This window comes from Brassica napus, chromosome C8 (genome assembly GCF_020379485.1).
Source record: "Brassica napus cultivar Da-Ae chromosome C8, Da-Ae, whole genome shotgun sequence".
Classification (NCBI taxonomy): Eukaryota; Viridiplantae; Streptophyta; class Magnoliopsida; order Brassicales; family Brassicaceae; genus Brassica; species Brassica napus.
Window position 1 is genome coordinate 25,308,353 of NC_063451.1, and position 23,188 is coordinate 25,331,540.

Below are 23,188 nucleotides of genomic sequence, written 5' to 3' on the forward strand. Positions count from 1 at the left end.
ACAATGATGTTTGTGGGCTTGCGGCCCATTATAAAGGCCGTGTTTTTTTTTATAATGATGGAAAAAAACCAAAGCTAACTTTAGGACACTCTATGTCGTAAGGAAATAGGGATTGCAATCAAGGATCTCGACCGCGGGCCTGGCCCGTAAAGGCTTGCTGCAGGGTGGGATTGAGCCTCCATTTGGTAAGCCCGCAAAATTACGGGCCTCGCGGGACGGGTTCAAAGCGGGACGGGTCGAAAGCGGGATGGGTCGAAAGCGGAATGGGCTTAACCTGCGGGATTTTGAAGACCCGCAGTCCTAAGTCCCTATTTCTGCTTTCGCCTAAAACATTGAGAGAGAGAGAGAGAGAGAGAGAGAGAGAGAGAGAGAGAGATAGAGAGAGAGAGAGAGAGAGAGAGAGAGAGAGAGAAGGTGATTCTTATGTAGCTCCGGTGATGGTGGTTTTAGGGCCGATGATGCTTCCGGTCTCCCAAGCGCCTTCAATCTGCATCGATGGAGCTTCTTCGAGTCATTATAAGAAGTTTGAAAACTCACTTTCCACCGAAGAAGAAGATATAGTTTTCGCCATGAGTTCTTCATAGTTTTGCCTATATGTATTTGTTCACATTATCATACATTTTGGAGTTTTAGGTTTCAATATATCTTTAACTGACTTCTATTTTTCTTATTTGCAGAAGATGAAGTTGATGGTGAAGAAGAGAAATTTCCATCTTTTTGTCGCTTGTTGGTGATAAAGATGCAGAACAAGAAGTGTGATTGGTGTTTTTTTTCTATCTATTTTTGGAATTCGCATCTTTGATTTGGTGTCGGTTTTATTTAATTTTGGATTCAGAAAACTAAAGCATTTGTTATGAACTTATGAGTTATAATATTTGGATTCAACAACTAAAGTATTGTTTATTTTAAAAATGTTTGGAGTCTAACAAAAATAAATAAACTAGTGTTTTGATCCAACTAAAATCTTTAACTAACAAGGGTATTGCCTTATCCAGTTCAATCCTCGACTAAACTCACTTACTGATGTGTCATGAAACTGATAAAGCGTCCTGAATAATGTCTTGAAGCGTTCAGGAGCCATATGTTTGTTTGTAATTCTATGTCCCGTGGTCCGATCCGCAAAAGCCTACATGTTTTGCGGTATGGGTTTTGTCAGCCATTTTGAAGATCGCAGCCCGCGCGGACCTGACCCGCCGTGACACGCTTAAAGACGAGCCCGCTACGGTACGGGACGGGACGGGAGAACCTGTGTGACATTCCTATAAGGAAGGATCCAAGTAGCTCCGACAACTAATCAAAAATTCCGACACTAAACCAAACCCGGATCCGACCCGGAAATAACAGACAACTCGTCCTCCACGATCTCCATCTCCAGTTTCAGTTTCCACCAAAAGAGAGCGAGAGAGAAAGATCTCAGAGAGACAAACCAAGATGTCGCTGAGGCCGAGCACACGCGCGGAGCTGAGGAAGAAGATATACAAGACAGGTGTTGACGCCGATGAAGCTAGGCGGAGGAGAGAGGACAACCTCGTGGAGATCAGAAAAAACAAACGCGAGGACAGTCTCCTCAAGAAACGCCGCGAAGGGATGATGCTCCAGCAGCAGCAGCAGCCTCTCGGAGCTGGTCTCGACGCCCTCCAGAGCGCTGCCGCCGTTGAGAAACGAGTAAGTCGCTGATCTGAATCTTTAGTTTCATTTGGATCACAGAATTTAATTTATTACTGATGGATCTTTGTTTTTCTTATTGAAAGAGTGAGAATTTTGATTGTAATTGCCCTTTAATTATAGATCTCAGCTTTATGACAACACATCTGATCATGTAGTAAACTCATCTACTGTTTATGTTCTGTTTTGACAGCTAGAAGGTATCCCAATGATGGTACAAGGTGTTTATTATGATGATCCCCAAGCTCAGCTAGAAGCCACTACTCAATTTAGAAAGTTATTATCTATAGGTATGTTGACCATTTTATTTTAATTCTCCTTTCAGAATGTTATTATGTGTGTAATGATGGTAGTTTTGTAATTTTGATGAGCAGAGCGCAGTCCTCCGATAGATGAAGTGATCAAAGCTGGTGTTATCCCACGTTTTGTTGAGTTTCTTGGAAGGCAAGACCACCCACAACTTCAGGTATGTCTTATTAATGTCACCTTAGAGATTTAAGAATGGTCTGGTGGGCTTACTTTAAAATTCTTTTTCAGTTTGAGGCTGCGTGGGCTTTGACCAACGTTGCCTCAGGAACATCAGATCATACTCGGGTTGTGATTGAACATGGGGCGGTACCTATCTTCGTTGAGCTTCTTAGCTCTGCTAGTGATGACGTTCGAGAGCAGGTTTGCCACTAACTAGCTGTAGATAATTGTGGTTCCCATTGTGCAGATTAGTAGATCACAAAGAGGTTTGATGCAGCCTTGGGGCCCTCAAGTCCAAGTTCTCTGGCCACATTTGTTTTATTTTTTTGTTTCTTTTGATCTAATATATATATATTGTATATTTTTAATTATGTAATTATAGTCAGCTAGGGGCTTCTCTGTAGTTCTAAAAGCTAAAATATTAACGTTTTCTTATAAACTTTTATCCGTTGTAGGCAGTGTGGGCCTTGGGGAATGTTGCTGGAGACTCGCCAAACTGCAGGAACCTTGTTCTCAGCTGTGGTGCTCTTATACCATTGCTGTCTCAGTTAAACGAAAATTCAAAGTTATCCATGCTAAGGAATGCTACATGGACCTTGTCCAACTTTTGTCGTGGGAAACCACCAACACCTTTTGAAGAGGTAGTTGCTAAACCGTTAATTTGTCTGTACAGTCTTATTTTATGGGGCAAATTTTTTAATATATGTTTGGTTGGCATGATGTTTGATATTTATATGTTCCAGGTGAAGCCTGCCCTGCCAGTTCTTCGGCAGCTTATCTATCTAAATGATGAAGAAGTTCTCACAGATGCCTGCTGGGCTCTCTCCTACCTTTCAGATGGCCCCAATGATAAGATTCAGGCTGTGATCCAGGCTGGTGTCTGTCCACGACTTGTGGAGCTTCTGAGGTTAGATTCTTATTGCTATATTAGTTGGTCTTTTCAACAATGGTGTTGACATCTTCAAATTTGTGATGTTTTTAATACCTCTTAGAAACTGAGTGTTAGTGTACTGACTAATATATATATTTCTTCAAGTCATCCATCACCTACGGTTCTCATTCCTGCACTTCGAACTGTTGGGAACATTGTAACTGGTGATGACTCTCAGACACAGGTATGATCTGTGAAGAATGTTTCTATATAATGTTTTGGTTGTTTGTTTAACATTTTGACTGCAACTATTTGTTTTGCTTTCCAGTTTATAATTGATAGTGGCGTACTTCCACACCTTTATAATTTACTTACGCAAAATCACAAGAAGAGTATCAAAAAAGAAGCTTGTTGGACTATCTCAAATATCACTGCTGGGAACCAAGCTCAGATAGAGGTATGAGTTTTTTTTCTGCTATAATTAGCATTTCAATAATGCTATTTCATTTCTGATTCTGTAAAAAGTTATATTGAATATGTTCAAGTTGTGTTTACTCTCTTCTCTAGCAAATTTTATATTGTAGTTTTTCAGAAAGACAATTTTTAATCATTTTATATTGTTTAAACAATATAGGCTGTGGTTGGTGCTGGATTAGTACTTCCTCTTGTGCACTTGCTCCAGAACGCTGAGTTCGATATAAAGAAGGAAGCTGCCTGGGCCATTTCCAATGCCACATCAGGAGGGTCTCATGAGCAGATTCAGTAAGTCGTCTCTAACTGACTTACACTTCATAGTGTTCACTCTTACATGTCTTATACCATCATGCAGATATTTGGTGAACCAAGGCTGCATCAAACCTATTTGTGATCTACTGATCTGCCCTGACCCTAGGATTGTGACAGTGTGCCTCGAAGGTCTTGAAAACATTCTCAAGATCAGTGAGGCTGACAAGGAGATGGGACTAAACGGTGGGGTGAATCTCTATGCTCAGATAATAGAAGAGTCCGATGGACTAGACAAAATCGAAAACCTTCAGTCCCATGACAACAACGAGATATATGAGAAGGCTGTTAAGATCTTGGAGAGATATTGGGCTGAAGAAGAAGATGAAGAGCAGATTCTGACAGACGGTGGGAACGAGAATCCACAACAGGGATTCAGTTTCGGTAATAACCAGCCAGCTGCTCCTCCTGGTGGATTTAAGTTTGGCTAAAAAAAACGTATAGAACAAATTGATATCGTGAGTTTGGGGGAAGTGTGAGATTAATTTTTTTGCAACTGTTATTTGATATTGGCAGGTTTGAGTTTGAGGTTTTGAGTACTGGTTCAAAACGGCTTTTCTGTTTTTTTTTTAATTTGTCTGATTCATTCTGAGTTTGTTTGTATCTTAATATCTTAAAAGTCTGGGATAAAGTGTGGTTACTGGTTTAGGAAATGATCACTTTTGTATTTGTCACTTCTCTCTTTGTTTGTTATTATAATTTTAAAAACTTTACTCGCCAGAGTGCAAATACAAGAAATGTTATTTGATTGTGTTTTACTTGTGTTTTCAGTGGGAAAGTAAACGCACATAAACCGAATTGCCTAAACCAAAATTCTTAAACCGGAATCTGAATATAAAATCAGTATCCAATTAAACCGAAATGCTTTTCTAATTTTAAGTATCAAACACCTTTGAAAGATCTTGAAATTACACAACATTGCTCATCAAACTTGTTAATGCCATGAGAGACATAGCTAAACTAGAACAGAGAGATTCAGCTTCAACTGATCTTTTTCAGCTCTAGAAACTCAGATGCTGCTCATCAGTTTTGTCCCTTCTTCTGTTTGCTCTCAGGGACTAGAGGCTTGATGGCGAGTTTAGGCTTTGTGCTGACTAGCTTATGTGGGAGCACTGACACAGCAGCTACATAGGAGCCATTTGGTATTCTAGAAAGCGGTAAGAGTTCCACCATAACACATAACTGCACATTATTTTCACACAAATCTTCAGAATTTTATAAACATGTAACAAGGTTTTGAGTTCTTGACTATATGTAAATTATTACCTCCGGAGATTTGAGATCCACAACTGAATCTGGTACAATGGCTTTCACTCCGGCCGCCACGGTTTCAAAGCATTTAGTGCGGTCCAGCAAAGGACATTGGTCTAGAACCTCTGATGCTTTTTGAATCTTTCCTTTTGCCTCCTCCACACCTCTTCGATTATACCCAGCTGCAAACTATATGGTTGTATATGGTTAAGAACCATTTCCATGAAATCTAACAATATCAACTTGTTTTTTTTTTTTTACCTTCACTGGTGTTGATAGTGTGTTTTGTTTATCATCTACAAACCGCTGAACAAGCTTCGATACTGTCTCCTGAAGTTCTTTCTCTGTCAAAGCACAAGTAGCTTGTACAGGGAATATCCGATGGCACCAGCTGCATCATTCAAATCATAAAGTACTAATTTCGTCAGTGATCAAAAGCTCCTAGCAGAGTGAGACAGTCAACAACATAGACTTCAATCAAATGATATTTCACTAACTAACATTTCACCAAATGAGTTTATGCATAAGAAGATAATAAGAAGACTTACACTGGCGCCTTCAGAGCTCCAGATTTCACACACTGGAAGACTCTCGACACTATATCTGTAGTATCCGTAGAGTTGTCAACAGGGAAAGTAAAAAGAAGCAAGCCACTCTTTGTCAGCTTAACCAATGACATGAGAGACTTATGTTCTTCATTGACACTTTCTTTGGCCGGTTTGAGATCCTCAGCATTCAGATTCTCACCTAAAGAAAGGCACCAAAAATTAAATAAAAAAAAAGAAAAGACAAACCAGTGACTATACTCTTCAAAAGTCACCTGTTTCTTCTGTCTCTTGTGCACAAAGTTTTGGTCTTTTAGATTCATCAGAAGACTTCAAAACTTCACCTAAGGGCAACAGCACCTTTCCAAGGATGGACATGGCCTCTTTGGTAGCACTCTTCTCTCTTTCTGATAAGCTCACAACAGATAAGACCATTGAGGGAAACAAGCAATCAATAAAGAAAAGAGGGAAAACAAATCATACTGATGCTGCAGGTGACGAGGAAGCCGGAATGAGAATGATGAAGCAGAGAAGAGGGAGCTGTGTAGTCGAACCGAGGGATGCTTATGACGCTCGCGTGTTGCTCCCATGGCGCCATTGTTTCAGCTTCCTCTTCTCTTTCTCTCTTTTCGCCAACAGGGGTCTCCTCAATTGCTCTTCCAACATCCTTCACTACTTCTTCTGCAGCAGCCATTGTTTTGTTACTCTCTATGAGCTGCGGAGAGTCTTATCTCAAAAGGACGAAACTCCGAATCGATTTATCTACCCACTTCTCTCTATTCTGTGTGGTTTGGTCTGAAGAAACTCAAAGCCTTGACCTTTAGCAGTTTGATGTGATGGGTCGGCTGAAACGCACCTTTAAAGTTTAAACAGCTAAAACCCTGAAACTCTCTCAACCATTGGATTAAGCGGTTTGGAAAGTGCGATTGCGTTTTCTTAACAGTGCGTTTGATAGATCTGCTGAAACTCTCTCCACTATCTTTTTCGTTTAAGTTCGATTAAGCGGTTTGGAAAGTGAGATTGCGTCCTGAAACGCGACTTTTCATTAAGACAACGCACCTCAAAGCAGCTAAAACTAAAACCCTGAAGTCTTAAGAGGTCAAATCGATCTACTCAAAGAGTCTGTGTCTCTGGGGAGAGGAGGAGGAGAGATGCAAGTACTTGCGCGGAATCTAGCTCAGAGAGTCTCAAGAAGCCAGGTATGCTCTCAATTCATTCTTTCTCGATGGTTATTGTCTTCTTTGTTATTTCGCGTTTGAAGATTGATCTTCTAAACCATAAAGTTTCATCCTTTGAATGAAAGTAATTGACTTTTTAGAAAATTTACATAAAGCCTGAGACTTTATTGTGTTTCATCTCTGTGTGCTCTGTTCATTTATCTACACTACAACTTCGAAAACATATACATTTGCTAGCTAAGAGACACTTTGTTTATGAAATGGTGAATGAAAGTAATCAACTTTTAATCAAATTTACAGAAAGCCTGAGACTTTATTGCAGAAAGTACTTATTGTTTGTGTTTCATCTCTGTATCCTGTTCTTTATCCACACTACATGTTCAAAAGTATAGACATTTGCTTTAGGCTAAGAGTCACTTTGTTTACGAAATGATGTTTCTTCAGGTCATCAGTCGCTATGCATATTCAACTCAACGGGTCAGAGACATTGGTCAGCCAACTCCAGCATCTCATCCTCATGTAACTATCTTCTACTCTATTTTGCAAAATGCTTTTATTATGCTCTCTGATGGTTCCCCTCTTCTGCATCAGTTAATGGCCGAAGGAGAGGTCACACCAGGAATAAGAATAGAGGAATACATTGGTAGAAGGAAGAAACTTGCTGAGCTTCTTCCTCAGAACAGCTTAGCCATCGTTTCTTCAGCTCCTATGAAGATGATGACAGACGTTGTTCCATATACGTTCAGACAAGAGGCTGATTATTTGTATCTAACTGGCTGCCAGCAACCGGGTGGCGTGGCTGTTTTAAGCAGTGAACACGGTTTATGCATGTTCATGCCGGAATCAACTCCTAATGTATGGTTAATTTATCTGTTTTAGTACATGAATTTCGTTATAGAGACTGTTTGGTGATTTAGAAGAGTTGGTTTGTGGTTTTAGGACATTGCTTGGCAAGGAGAAGTAGCTGGAGTTGATGCAGCGTCAAAGGTTTTCAAGGCGGAACAAGCATATCCTATAAGCAAATTACCAGAGGTAACTTATATATTTAAGTGTCAGCTCTTGTAAAATGTTTTATTTATATGTTCTTTGAATGTACAGATTCTTTCAGACATGATAAGAAGTTCTTCCAAAGTGTTTCACAATGATCAAACGGCCTCACAAAAATACACAAACTTGGATGAGTTTAAAAAGTCAGCATCACTTGGCAAAGTGAAGTCTCTTTCAAGTTTTACTCATGAGCTGAGGTTGATTAAATCACCTGCAGAGCTCAAATTGATGAGAGAGTCTGCTTCTATTGCCTGCCAGGTACTCCTGTGTGACAACTGTGTTTATACACTTGAGACAATAGCTATTTAGACAATGAGCTTTTTTTATTCTCAGGGTCTTCTGAAAACAATGCTACATTCGAAAGGGTATCCTGATGAAGGCATCTTGGTAGCCAAAGTTGAGTATGAGTGTCGGATAAGAGGTGCTCAGCGAATGGCGTAAGTCTCCTCTACATGTCTATCTACTCCATGAATAAATTAAATAAGTACTCCTTATTCCTAATGAGAAGAATGTTTTCATTTTTTTTTATTCCTTAGATTCAATCCTGTAGTTGGTGGCGGTTCTAATGCTAGTGTGATCCACTATTCACGTAATGATCAGCGAGTAAGTTTGACGAAATTCTACTCAATTTACTAATACAGAGATGTGTTCTTGAAGCCAACATATATAAATACATCTGTGCAGATAAAAGATGGTGATCTTGTCTTGTTGGACATGGGCTGTGAGTTACATGGTTATGTTAGTGATCTTACTCGGACATGGCCACCTTGCGGAAAATTCAGTTCTCTTCAGGTTTTTATTTATCAAGAAACTCATTCTTCGAGCTCTTTTCTCATTGAAGATAAAAACATTGATGATACTTGTGGTTTTTTACAGGAAGAGCTATATGATCTTATACTTGAGACAAACAAAGAGTCCATAAAGCTATGCAAGCCTGGTACAACCATCCGTCAGCTAAACACATATTCGGTATATAAAACTTATCTTCAACTGTGCTGGAGATGTATGAAACACACAAAACAGTTTTGCCAAAATGTGAAATAAATTCATATAGAAATCTGAATTACAAATATTTTCATAAGCTTATATGGACCAGAGATGTCATATATAATCACAAAGACCCATCAGCGTTAAACTTAAAGAGGTTTATTTGCCAACAAAATGCTATTTGAACTCAGATGATGCTTTGTGGTTTTGCAGACCGATATGTTGTGCGATGGACTGATGAAGATGGGGATCTTAAAGAATCGTAGACTGTATCACCAGCTGAATCCAACATCCATAGGTATGCAATGTTGAACCTCGATCACGTTAACTTATTGGTTTGTTCATCCAATCATAAATTTGCATGTTTGGACGAGGAAACCAAAACAATTAATTAAGTTTGGTTAACGTGCTGGTGCATACAACCTTGTTTAATTGTCTGCCATTGTGCTGTTAAACATGCAACGAAAAAAAAAAACACAAAATGTTATCTAACAAAGTTCTCTTTTTGATGGATAAAAAAAAGGTCACTACCTTGGGATGGATGTGCATGATTCTTCTTCTGTAGGATATGACCGCCCTTTGGTACCCGGTTCTGTAAGTAAATCTAAACTCTTATTACATGTTCACCTGTTAACTTGCCCTCATCCTGCATTAATAAACTAAACTATTTGGACAGGTGATCACAATTGAGCCAGGAGTCTACATTCCATCTTCATTCAACTGCTCTGAAAGGTATAACATTGCTGTCTTTCAAACTCTTTATGCAACAACTTCATGTAAGAGATTGTGGTTATGTAGATCCGTGAGATTAAACTGCAAATTAACCACAGGACATGCCATGATCTATCAGATAAGAAATCTTTGGTTATGTGAAATTGCTTAAATAATTCTTGATAAATTTGCAGATTCCAAGGGATAGGGATAAGGATTGAGGATGAAGTTCTGATCACTGAGACAGGCCACGAGGTGCTAACAGGGTCAATGCCTAAGGAGATCAAACATATAGAGACGTTATTGAATAATCACTGCCATGAAAACGCTGCTCAGAGCTTCGCCAGTTTCTCTTCCTAAGTTTAAAGGTTACAGTTGAGCTGTTACTTAGAAACAATATATTTTAGATGTTATGAATAATGATAAAATTTGAAATAATATTAATGATGATTTGATTTGATTTGACTGGACCAAGTTTATAGCGAAACAGTACCAAGTCATCAAGTTTCAAGATAGTAAGGTGACAAATCACAATCAGTAAGTTAGACGTTGGAACTCTTGTAATTATGTGAACTACAATGTTTACTTGAATTCTAAAGATATTATTCAATTCGATTTATACCAAAAATAATTGAGGACACAACGGTTACTGGTTAGCTGTTGAAGAAAAGGTGAGTTGATAGGCCCTGCATTTACACGCAGAGGGCCATGCATGCACCATCTATCATATAACAAGTAACAACAATAATTGCTATCACTATTGTCTGATGATGATTACTATAGTCACCCATAGACCTGCCCAACCATGTCCATTAATGCTTTCTCCATGTACCGCATACCACACAACCTATATATAACAAGGTTAAGTCGCCTCTTACCACAACACACAACTTCAGCTTTGAGGTAAAGCGTAAACTTTAAAAGAAAAACAGAACAGAGATGGGTTTGGTCACAGAGGAGGTGAGAGCTAAGGCAGAGAAGTACACCGGAGATGAGATATGCCGAGAGAAAACAAAAGTCTTCCTCAAGGAAATATCTATGCCCAATGGCTTACTACCGTTGAAGGACATTGAAGAGGTTGGGTACGACAGAGAGTCAGGTGTTGTGTGGCTGAAGCAGAAACAGAGCATCACCCACAAGTTCGAAACGATCGATAAGCTTGTCTCCTACGGAACCGAGGTCACTGCCGTTGTCCAGACGGGTAAGATCAAGAAGCTCACTGGAGTCAAGGCCAAGGAGCTTCTCATCTGGGTCAGTGTCAGTGAGATCTATACAGAGGAGAAAGAGAAGATCACGTTCAAGTCACCAACCACACTGTCCAGGACTTTCCCTGTCCCAGCTTTTATTGTCCCAGAGGAAGTGGAACCTGCCAAGGAAGAACCTGTCAAGGAGAAGAGCAGTGAAGCCGCCGAGGTTACGGAGGCTGTTGCAGTCAAGGAGGCCTAATCAAGCCGAGAGTTAGTAGTGTTTCTCACTGCTCTTACGCTCATGTATTACCTACCACTCGTTTCTGCTTCTTTTACTACCTGTAATAAGATGTCACCAACATCCTCCTGTTATACAAAAAAATACCGAAATTATCTATAAACTACATTAAAGCTGGTTATGTATGTGACTTCAAGAACACTGGAAACATATTAGCAAGCCAAAGTGAAAGCTACATCGAGATCTTTTCAAAATGTTTTACAACCTCAAAAAGTTTCCCTCACGTGTTAAATCGTGTGCATACCCACTTACATGGCGTACTGCTTATTCTTTACTATGTATAGCAACATCGTTCATATGCACTGGCTATAGTTACTTACCCGCTGCTCGATAAGAAGTTACAGCGTAGCTTCACTCTATATTTCAATTACATTGATTGAGGTTTTGAATCATTTTCTTTCAAGTAATTGCTCAACTGAAATATTGATCGAGGTTTTGAATCATTTTCTTTCACGTAGTTGCTCAACTGAATTCATCAGACGAGGATCTTGAAGATGAAGGTTGCATCGAAATCATAAAGAAACGTAAATTTTCTGAAGCTAAACATACGCCATAGGAGATACAAAAATGTTATATAGGGTAAAATCGAAAATGTCAAATACATGTAAAAGAGAATATAATAAACCTCTTTCTTAATCCCTTGCAAAATATTATATTGGTAAAACGAATCAGTAAAAAAAACATGGTGTGGCTTATGGCAAATCTTCTTTATACACTGCCTTTTGCTCACTAAAACATGTTCTTCTTTTCAGACAAGGGTAAAGGCAGATTGTACCGTGGACTGGAACCGTGATGCGATTGTCTGTGAGGCAAACTGCTGAAACTGTTTCTTTGCATCTGCCAACAAATAAAAAGTGTTAAGTCTAATGATCTATAGCCCATTTGACTATTATAAGGGCTATACTGGAATGGATCTTACCTTTCTTGCACTTTGTGAAGCCGATGATATTAGCCGCGTTAAGGGACAAGCAAACGCCGACAACAAGCAGATAGTCGGCCTGAAACCTTATCAGTGAAAATATCCCAAGGACTAACCACGCAGCTGCCTGAAGATAGGACAAACAAAAAACAAGATTCAGCTGCGGTAAAAGACAGCATAATGTTTTCACAAGTTTGTAATTGCTGACGCTAGAACACTAAACCCATTGCTACCACCATCTCAAGGCTCATTCTTACTCTCTATAGGTCGCCTTGTAATGCAACTGAGCCTATAGGGTTTTAAGCTACCAACTATTAGTCAATCTGATAATGCAGGATCATAGGATATACTAATGCAATTTCAACATGCACAATAACAGTGGTCAACTTTTAGTCCCCCAGATTACTTCTCCCTAATCTCCCTATTTTGCAATGTGTATGCGGGTGATTGACTCAAATGTCAATTGCCACTAACTCAGAAGGAGAATCGTTTGTCACAAACTCATAGATAAAAACTCATTTAAACGTTAGCTTGTTGGTGGGATGAGAGAAGTCAGCGATCTATATATGGTTAGTGTGGGATACTAAAAGACAGCTTCGAAATTCGTCTCACCGTTTGCAAAACATTTGCTTCATCATTAGGGTCATGTTCATTCTTTCCTATTCTTACTTCTACTCCTCCACTAAAGTTCCGGTGAGTGAAAAGTGACAAGCTCATAGGCAAGTAAGCATAGATAGGAACAACTAGTTGAAACATTTGGGGTCGTGTTCATTATTGCCCGTTCTTACTACTAATCCTAATGCTCCACAAAAGTTTCAGGTGCATTGCAAACAGGTTTAAGCGATAAGCTACAAACTGTAGTCAAAGATAGGAACTACTCACTGCAAGGTAAAGCGTCCACCAGAAAAGCCAGGAGTCTTTCTTGTTCATCCGAGCCAAGGACTGATACACAGACAAACGAAATAAATGAGGTAAAAACTAGTAAGAATTTTTTGCTTAATGAATAAAGTAAAAAGTAAAAGCATTAAGCAAAAAAGAGAGGGCTAACCTCCTGGTCAAGAGACTCAAACTTCCAGACACTTTCACCCAAGTCATTGATCTCGTTCCACCACCTGAGACCAACAAGTATACGCCCACTCACATTCTTAACCACCCAGAAGTCAAGTGCCGCGAGAAGAACAGTCACCACAAAGATAATAACAAAGCTGTTGAAGAAGAGAGCCGAGAGAATGTAAAACGCCAACGCAGCACCCTGCCCCCAAAAACAAACTTGTTACCATTCTCCACCTCACTTATAAAAAAAAGTCTAAAAAGACTCATACTCAGGCTCATCATACCTTGAAGAGAACATGGAAGAGACACGTCTTCGGATTCGCATAGTTTTCAACTGGTGGCTGCATTGAATTAACAACGAGAATAATCACATCTGAGTCTAATTAAACCGATTCTTAACATAGCATTTCTATCTAGCTCAAGCCTTCCAAATTCTAATGTCTACACACACATTCTCCTCCGAGACGAATTCGAAGAGCACAGATCTAACACAATCACGTCCAGATCGAGCAGCTAATCGAGCTTAATCAAGAATCGGATAAGCAATCTAGCTCAGAAATTAATCATTCACCTGGTTAGGATCCATCTTTCGAAGTATCCGAATGTATCAACCCCGACGCCGATCAGAAGATGGAATCCTAATACTGATCTTCCCTCCGAGAAAATTATCTTCGTTCGGTACCAGCAGATCTTCAAACTCTTGCGCGTGTTTTCTTAGCGTTTTAATTCTAATCTATAGGCCCAAGTGAGTGTCCTTTATAGCCCATTAGGCCCAATATAAAAGGTTGGGTTAAGAATCTAGTACAAATATCAATGCCTTAACACACACGTAACAAGATTTCACTAATGTCAAACCCTAAAAGAGACCTAACATAGTTTGTTTTTCTTTCTTGCTTCACCATCTGGCTGAAAATCTAGTATAGATATAGGTTCCTTAGTACGCACATAAAGATCTAACACTTTCAAACCCTAAAAAACAGAATCTAGTACAAACTGTCTTTTCACCTACATTTTTGGCTACAATATCTCGTTTTCAGGTTACATTGTTCACAACAATAATTGTTGTGTGTTGATGATTGCCATAGTCACCCATAACCTGCTCAACCATGCCCATTAATGCATTTTACATGCACCGTATACCACACAACCTATATATAACAAGGTTAAGTCGCCTCTTATCACAACACACAACTTCAGCTTTGAGGTAAAGCTTAAACTAAAAAAACAGAGCAGAGATGGGTTTGGTCACACAGGAGGTGAGAGCTAAGGCAGAGAAGTACACCGGAGATGAGATATGCCGAGAGAAGACAAAAGTCTTCCTCAAGGAAATATCTATGCCTAATGGTTTACTACCGTTGAAGGACATTGAAGAGGTAGAACTGGAGAATCTTATGTAACTTGATTTGTCTGTACAGTCTTATATTATGGGTCAAAAAATTTAATTACATGTTTGGTTGCGTTCCTCACGTTATTCAAGCATGATGTTTGATATTTATATGTTCCAGGTTAAGCCTGCCCTGCCAGTTCTTCGGCAACTTATCTATCTAAATGATGAAGAAGTTCTCACAGATGCCTGCTGGGCTCTATCTTACCTTTCAGATGGCCCCAATGATAAGATCCAAGCTGTGATCCAGGCTGGTGTTTGTCCACTACTTGTGGAGCTTCTGAGGTTAGCTCAATTTTGCTATATTATTGCTATATTAGCTGGTCTTGTAGTTTTGTTCTTCAGATTCTTATCCCCCAACAATGGTGTTTGACATTTTCAAATTTGTGATGTTTTTAATACCTCTTAGAAATTGAGTGTTAGTGTACTGACTAATATATATATATATATATATATATATATATATTTCTTCAAGTCATCCATCACCTACGGTTCTCATTCCTGCGCTTCGAACTGTTGGGAACATTGTAACTGGTGATGACTCTCAGACACTGGTATGATCTGTGAAGAATGTTTCTATATAATGTTTGATTGTTTTGTTTAACATTTTGACAGCAGCTGTGTTTTTGCTTTTCAGTTTATAATTGATAGTGGAGCTTCTGAGGTTAGTTCCTTTCCGAGGATGGACTTGTAACAAAAACTGGTGGTTAAGAAGGTAGTTAAGGAGATTTACCAACCAGTTTTATAAGGATTGTTAGCTACGCTCAAATGTTTAGAGTATATATATATGGTGCATCTCTCTTTTAAGTTTCATATCTGAAAACCATTATCAAACAAAGAATGAGTACTCCTCTCACAACGGCTCAAATCCAGGCAAATCTCGACCGCAAGCGCGCAGCAAAGGCGGCGGCAGATCGGAAGAGGGCTGCGGACAAGAAGAAAAAGGACAAGAAATTCAATGCTGCTGTGAAAGAATGCAAGAAGAACACACTGTATGAGAAAACTCTGCGTATGCTCGGGATCAAAAAGTAGTAGTTTGATGTTTGAACATGTAATGGGATGCATCTTGCATCCTTCTCAATAAATTGTTGTCGTGTCTAATAAATTTGATCCTTTTATCTCATATTGGATTTCATTTTATTTTATTTCTTACATAATCATTAGTAATTTTTAATGCATATCGTAAGAATCAAAATGAGACTAAAATCAATCTATAGTTTCGGTCAAGAAAATATAAATTCATATGGGGGAGATGTCAAAAGAGATGGACCCTTCTATATTCGATCTCTAACCAAGAAAATTAAATTGATCTTCAATTATTTAAATCATAGTTATATTAAAATGAGAGAAAATTTTAAAATCCAGAAAGAAAAGGAGATCACGATTCTATTATATTCCCTCTGTTTCTCCATTTCTGCTCCTCTAATTTCCCCTTTTTTTTTTCCTATTATCCAAAGAATCTCTCCCATCTTCACCTAAATCCCCATTTTTTCTCCATTAATGGAATGGACGACTTTGAAGTTGGAGATCCTGAGAATGTACAACAATGATGACGACGAAGGAAAAGATCTCTCCGATCTAAGAAATCCGTTGCGAAGAAGGTCATCAATCGGAGAAGACGATCTTGAAATGCTCGATTTTGGTTCCCGTTCCTCGAGGTGATCATCGTCTTCGCTCTTCCACTTTACTGAATCTATTGAATGCTTTCGCTTCTTATTCGGTCAATGTGCTTTTTGTTACTTCTGAGATAGCAATTGTTTTAGCTGATTCTATGAGCTAAGCTAACCCGTTGTTTAGTTGTTGAAAGTTAGTTTTAAAAAAAAAAAAATCTGATCGGTTGTAAACAGTGTAATCCACACTAGTTCAAAAGTTTCATCAAATATGTATTTATTTATCATAGATATTTATTGTTTAAGTAAGAAAGAAATCAGTTTCTTAAACTATATCAGTTATACATGTAACAATTAATATCTTGTAATCTAAAATGAAAACTGCAACTAATGATTATTTTTGATATGTATTTTATATACAATATGGATATAAAATAAAAAGTTACAATATTGTATTTATCACAAATTTTGGAAACTATCAAATAAGGAGGTGTTATTGAATAGAGAATTAGAATTACACAATGGAATTAGAGTTTTATCGTACTTCAGTGGAATTTGATGATTCCACTAAAATGCAAGGGGATTTAGTGGGTATTTTTAATAACTGTTATGGAACTTTTTGTTTCTAAAATTAGTCGGTATTTTTAATTTGCTAGGTAGTTAAGATGTGATGAACTTTTACGAAAATAAAAAAAACTGGTTTTAATCACCTTATATTATCAAACTTTTACAAATATATTAGATTTTTTAAACCATATAACATATATATATATATATATATATTTAAAACATTTCTACATTTGAATAAAACAATAATTTTTCAGTATCAAGAAAATTCAATTAACGATTATTTGTTGTTATGTATTTTTATATAAGAATATTAATATAATATAAAGATAATATATTATATTTTTTTGTGAACTTTCAAATTAAATTTATAGGATACTCTACTTAAATTTATATTAACAGGATTATAAATAATATTTTCATCATTTAAGTTACTTAAAATATAAATTTTTATGTAATTTTTCAACTATAAATATACTCTCTTTTTCCAATGGAAAATAATTATATGATTTTTTAGTTTTCTTAAAACACCAGATTTGTTCCAATTGAAAAATCGTGAAAACATTTCATTGAATCCTTCAAAAAGAACAAAATATCTCACACGTCTTAAAAAAAGTCAAAATGCAAGTTAAATATTTCATTAATATGATTAGCATATAACTTTCGGTAAAATATCTTTGGAGCTAATAACATAAAATGAACTGCTAATGTATACTCAACATAATTAAAATTCAAAATCATTTTTTTTTTCAAATAGAGATGGTTTACCATTTTTATAAACTTAAATAATTGATTTACTCAATTCTGTAAAAAAAACATAACCATTGTTGAGTTATTTTTTTTTTGGAATTTGTAAAGAAGTATAAATTGTGTTTGAATGTTGTTCGGATCCTAGTATTATTTTATAAGACAATTAGTTTGATTTGTATTATATTACTAATTTATTATAAATTATATAAATGGAAAATCAGAAATTTTTATTTGGGTAGAGTAAGTAACTGTTCTATATTTTAAAGTAAAATTAATTTGCGTAACATATTATCTCTTACAATAAAACTATTATGGTGAATCCATTATTTTTAATATGTATAAACTTAAAAACTGAAAACAAATTTATATTTAAACCAACACTTTCTAATACATTATCAAATCACACATATTAACAACAGTTATAAAATATAATTCACATTAGCATAATAAATTCTACTATATATATTATTATATTACATGCCATAAAATTAAAATAAACATAGGGACAATTTATTGTGAAAATTCAAAAAAGAAATAAATTAAACAACTTTTTGGAATTATATTCTTTTACAAACATATATTTTATTTTATATAATATTAGTAATTTATTACAAAAAAAATTATATTTATAGAAATTTATTTCAAAATCAGATATTTTTACTATTTACAGTAAATAGCTAGCTATTGTATGATTTTTATAAAAATATATATTTGGTGATGAAATATATATAAGTAATTATTATAATTTCTTTTCTCTTAATATTAATAAATTTTTGAATTAATTGATTTAAAAAAAAACAGATTTTTTTCCTATTCAAGATAGTACTATATATCTTTTAACATAAATATATTTTAGTTCACAGTTTAATTTTATTTGATACCTATTAGTTTTTGCTACATGCAAAAGATAATTATCTTAATTTGAAAAAAAAATAATTATCTTAGTGCCAAATGTATCAATTCTATTAATATTTCTTTCTTTTTCATGGCCTATATTTCTTTCTTATTTATGTAGGAACTAGTTGGATTTTGTATTCATTGGGTAATGCAAATCATTATATAACCCCTTTATATAGGCTAGATAAGCTAGGCCAAACCTATTATTTTGGTCATAACGATTTTGTTGTGTTGCTTGTCACTTCGAATCCTTAATCCTTGGGTTTTCCTCGTGAAGATGTTGGAAGCCAAAATTGAAGAGATAAACTGTGAAGACAGGATCAGTGCTTTGCCCGAAGAGTTGCTTGTGACGATTTTGTTGCTTGTCCTGATTAAAGATGCAGTAGCCACCGTGATTTTGTCCAAAAGGTGGCGCAATATATGGATGATGTTGCCTAGACTTGATTACAATGAAACCAATGATGTCAACCATGCTCGTGATTGGGGTGGTGATGATAATGATGATGGTGATGATGATCTTGGAAGCAAGAGCATTTGGTGGTTTTTGGACAAGTCACTGAAACTTCACAAAGAACCTGTCTTAGAAATATTGCTTATTAGTCTTGGTCGACGATGTCCTAGTGATGCTAATGTCGGAAATTGGGTTGAAAAGGCTGTTGATTGCGGTGTGGTCGTGGTAAAGTTCAAGCTTCGCTGGTCCGCAGGTCCAACCACATTGCCTAAGAGCCTTTACACCTGCGAAACACTGAAAGAATTGACTCTATCTAACAAGGTTCTTGTGGATTTCCCTTCTTCTTCTTCCCCTTCGTGCCTTCCATCACTTGAAATACTTCAACTTTCCTGTGTGGTATATAAAGACGAGGAATCTTTCGCTAGGTTCTTATCTAGTTGCCCTGTCCTTGGAACATTGATCGTGGAAAGAAAGAAGAGTGACAATTTGACAAACTTTATTGTGAAAGTGCCTACTTTATGGATGTTATGGTATTATAATACAACATGGCTGGTAAATGACACTGATGTAGTGGATAGCGGTAGTTGTTTGGTTATAGATACTCTGGCATTAATAAAGTTTGACGTCACTGATTATTCAAGACACTCTTGATCGATCGGGAATATGCCTTGTCTTGAGGAGGCATATATTAGTGTCGACTGTTTATCTCTTTTTGACAAGATCATAACAGCTTCTTCGGCGATCTTGTCTCTTGTCTTGACTTTCGAAGATGAAATGGTAGCTCAGTTTATCTATATATATTGATTGCTTGTTTGTGATTTACATTGTTGCATCTACTTATACGTTGTTGTTTGTTTTGTCACAGCTTGTGCGTTGTAGCACCCTAAGATTTTTTCGACTTTTTAGGTTATCTGTAGATCCAAGTAGATCAAACTGCGTGGAACCACTCTTACTTTTACTTGGAAATACTCCGAAACTTGAAGAACAGGTAGTTAATAATGTACGTACCCTCCTTTTCTTCAAGCTTTGGTAAGTAGTTAATAATGTGCGTAACCTTTTTTTTAACATACGGCCATGAACCATTGCTTCACAGGAATTTGCCTCTGAACCCGAGGATATCCCACTTTCATGGAGCAACCAAGTTCTATTCCTGAATGCTTGTCGTCACATCTAAAAATATTTGAATGGAGATACTATGGACACAGAGAAGAAGAGGAAGAATTCTTGACATACATCCTAGCCAATTCTAAGTGTTTAAAGACTGCGACAATCTCCCTCAAACCCATGTTAGATCCTGAATGAGAGGAAGATTTTATCATCGGAAAATTGAAAGATATTCCTAGGGTTTCAACATCATCTCAACTTTTGGTCAATTGAAAATTTAATTCGAATTATCATATCCTCTGTATATTAATTGAGAATCATTTAAAAAATTTCAACTTTAAATTTGTAATAATTAAACAAAAACATTGTTTAACTGTCATTTAATTATGATGTCAATTTGGCTTACATACCATTATTAGAATCAATTGAATAATTAGTAAGTTTAAAATCCAATTGGTAAGAAAATTTATATAAACCAAAACATAAATATATATGATAAATTTAATACTTGGAGATCTCATTAACTTAATGTCAAAAAAGATAAAATTGTTTGCGACATATAGTTATGGTCGCCTAAAAAACATACGGTTTGCCCCAAAAGTATGCTTATATAATATTGTCTTTTATGATTCACAGCAACCTTTTTCATTTTCGATTTAATAAAGTGCAAACAATTTTATTGTAATCATTTGTTATCGTTAACAAAACGAACGCATTCCCACATATGATTCTTCCCACTGATTTTTTTATAATGAGTTATTTTTACAATGAGTACGGTTCTTCAATGAAGGTTTTTCACCATTATGTATACCAAGTTGTCTCAAATAATTTCAGAGTAATGTTTTGCTCAAAACTCAAAAAATACCAACAGATGTTATAGGTTCATTAACAGTCAAAATTATCTTCACGATATCAGAGACGATATGATGTGTTATAGGTTCTAGATTTCAGAGACAATGTGGTATAAGTTCTTTAGCGGTCATTTTTTTCTGTAAGCAAATCATAGAACGACTTAGAAGTGAGGTGTTTTATTCAATAGTAACTTTTCTAATTTGTGTAAAAACCTTTAATTGATAGGTGGGGAAGTCGTTGGAATCGATTCCCACCCACAACATACTGATTCCATACCTGAAACTCAGTGATCAAATTATTTGTTAAAATTAAGAAATCTAACTATTAATAATCCTTAACAAATTCTATTATATTTTTACATTAAATATCACTAAAATAAACATAAACATATACATAGACAACATATGGTGCAAAATCTAAAGAGAAATATATTATATATTTTTTTGGAAATATCTTTCCATTAAAATATAATTTTAATCTATAATATTTTTGACTATCAAAAAGTTATAATGGTTCAATTAAATTAACCTCATTAATAATACACGTTCAAAAATATGAATAATAGGCTATGAAGAATTATGTTTTAATAGCCTAAAAAATAATAATATTTATATATTAAAACAAACATATTATAGAAATATACATTTTAAATTTGAACATCTCTTTAAGTTAATATCTTATATAATTATCAGTTTTTATAACAAAGAAATCAGATTTACTAAACCATATCAGATATACATATAAAATCACATATACTTAAATATTTAAAACATTTCCATTTCACTAAAATAATAATAATACCTATATATCAAGAAATCAGATTTTATAAATATATATTAATTCAAATATGTATTTATTTATCATAGATTTTTATTATTTATGTTAGAAAGAAATCAGATTTCTTAAACTATATCAATTTACTTGTAACAATGAATATCTTGTAATCTTAAATGTAAACTGCAGTTAATAATTCTTTTTATAATGAATTTTATATAAAATATGGATATAAAATAAAAAAATATAGTATATATTTATCTCAAATTTTGTAAACTACCAAACTACGTTTAATAGATTATTCTACACAAATTTATATCAGCAAGATTATAAATAATTTTATCATCATTTAATTTAAGTAAAAATACAAACTTTAGTGTAATCTCTAACCATAAATATTATTTTTATTATTTCAGTTGTAAACCAAAATTTTGAATGTTCTTAAAATACTATATTCATTCCAATTTAAAAAAATAATAACAACTTTTAGCAAGTCTTTCAAAACAAATTATCTCATACATCTAAAATAAATCCAAAAAATGCAAATTAAATATTTTATTCATATAACTAATATATAAATGTCGATAAAAAACACCGGAACTAATATTTATATATATCAAAACACACAATTTTTTAAAATATAAAATTTTAAATTCAGATATATATTTATATAAATATCTTATATAATTATAAACTTTATAACAAAGATATCAGAATTCCTAAACCATATATATATATATATATATATTAAAATATTTTAAATTTCTCCATTTCAATAAAATAATAATTTATATATCAGGAAATCAGATTTTTTAAACTATATCAATTATAAATGTAACAATAAATATCTTATAATCTATAATGAAAATGCAATTAATTATTATTTGTGTGCTATGAATTTTAATATAAGAATATGGATATAAAATAAAAAATTACAATATTATATTTTATCACATATTTGTAAACTCTGTCAATTTAAGTTTATAGAATATTCTACGTAAATTTGTATTTATAATGTTTATAAAAAACAAATTTACAAAGTTTATAAAAAATCATTTCATCATTTAAGTTACTTAATATATAAATTTTGATGTAATTTACTATAATTGTTTTTTTCAATGGCAAACAATTATATGATTTTTAAGTTTCTTAAAACACGAGATTTATTCCAAATAAAAAAATCATGAGAACATTTCATTGATTCCTTCGAAAAAAATATTTCATACGTCTAAAATAAGTAAAAAAAATGCAAGTTAAAATATTTGATTAATATAATTACTATATAACTGTCGGTAAAATATCTTTGGAACTATTAATATAAAATGAACTGTGAATTAATACTCAACATAATTAAAATTAAAAATTAAAATATTTAAAAATAAAGATGGCTTACCATTTTTTATAAACTTAAATAATTGATTGACTCAATTTTGTAAAAACACATAACCCTGGTTGAATTAATTTTTCGTGAACTTGAAAAAAAAAGTATAAATTGTGTTTGGACGCTGTTTGTATCCTAGTATTCTTTTATAAGACAATTAGTTTGATTTGTATTATATTAGTAATTTATTATAAATTATATAAATGGTAAAATCAGATATTCTTTTTTAGAGTAAGTAACTCTTCTATATTTTAAAGTAAAATTAATTTGCATAACATATTATCACTTACAATAAAAAATATTATGATGAATCCATTATTTTTAATATGTATAAACTTAAAAACTGAAAAAGAAATTATATTTAAACCTACACTGTCTAATACATAATCACAATCACAATCACTCATATTAACATACTGTTATAAAATGTAATTCACATTAGCATAATAAATTGT

The 23,188-nt window shown here is 34.6% G+C and overlaps 4 protein-coding genes and 2 pseudogenes across 5 annotated transcripts; 4 read left to right on the top strand and 2 right to left on the bottom strand.

Moving 5' to 3' along the window:
• Positions 1 to 1,269: 1,269 nt before the first annotated feature.
• On the top strand, positions 1,270 to 4,500 carry LOC106453156 (importin subunit alpha-4). The gene is made up of 10 exons (XM_013895412.3): positions 1,270 to 1,665; positions 1,859 to 1,955; positions 2,040 to 2,131; positions 2,203 to 2,334; positions 2,589 to 2,774; positions 2,877 to 3,040; positions 3,170 to 3,248; positions 3,333 to 3,461; positions 3,639 to 3,766; positions 3,834 to 4,500. Exons 1-10 carry the CDS (start codon positions 1,432 to 1,434, stop codon positions 4,216 to 4,218), a joined length of 1,626 nt encoding a protein of 541 aa, XP_013750866.1. The 5' UTR covers positions 1,270 to 1,431; the 3' UTR covers positions 4,219 to 4,500.
• A 116-nt stretch (positions 4,501 to 4,616) lies between these two features.
• BNACNNG06750D lies at positions 4,617 to 6,423 on the bottom strand. The gene is made up of 6 exons (XM_013895413.3): positions 6,067 to 6,423; positions 5,859 to 5,990; positions 5,587 to 5,785; positions 5,300 to 5,429; positions 5,054 to 5,227; positions 4,617 to 4,969 (listed from the first exon to the last, which is right to left on the bottom strand). The coding sequence occupies exons 1-6, from the start codon at positions 6,275 to 6,277 to the stop codon at positions 4,811 to 4,813; spliced, it is 1,005 nt and encodes a 334-aa protein (XP_013750867.1). The 5' UTR covers positions 6,278 to 6,423; the 3' UTR covers positions 4,617 to 4,810.
• Positions 6,424 to 6,498: 75 nt separating this feature from the next.
• LOC106453157 lies at positions 6,499 to 9,971 on the top strand (annotated as a pseudogene).
• Positions 9,972 to 10,105: 134 nt separating this feature from the next.
• LOC106453162 lies at positions 10,106 to 11,112 on the top strand. The gene has a single exon (XM_013895418.3). It carries the CDS (start codon positions 10,446 to 10,448, stop codon positions 10,950 to 10,952), a length of 507 nt encoding a protein of 168 aa, XP_013750872.1. The 5' UTR covers positions 10,106 to 10,445; the 3' UTR covers positions 10,953 to 11,112.
• Positions 11,113 to 11,549: 437 nt separating this feature from the next.
• Positions 11,550 to 13,694, bottom strand: LOC106453160 (Golgi apparatus membrane protein-like protein ECHIDNA). 2 transcript variants are annotated; one of them, XM_013895415.3, is made up of 6 exons: positions 13,535 to 13,694; positions 13,248 to 13,304; positions 12,959 to 13,162; positions 12,793 to 12,852; positions 11,911 to 12,037; positions 11,550 to 11,828 (listed from the first exon to the last, which is right to left on the bottom strand). In XM_013895415.3, exons 1-6 carry the CDS (start codon positions 13,547 to 13,549, stop codon positions 11,740 to 11,742), a joined length of 552 nt encoding a protein of 183 aa, XP_013750869.2. In that variant the 5' UTR covers positions 13,550 to 13,694; the 3' UTR covers positions 11,550 to 11,739. The 2 variants fall into 2 exon arrangements, with proteins under 2 accessions (XP_013750869.2, XP_022563824.2); XM_022708103.2 differs by lacking the exon at positions 13,535 to 13,694 and having other exon boundaries at positions 13,248 to 13,310.
• Positions 13,695 to 13,926: 232 nt separating this feature from the next.
• LOC106345683 lies at positions 13,927 to 21,419 on the top strand (annotated as a pseudogene).
• Positions 21,420 to 23,188: the final 1,769 nt, after the last annotated feature.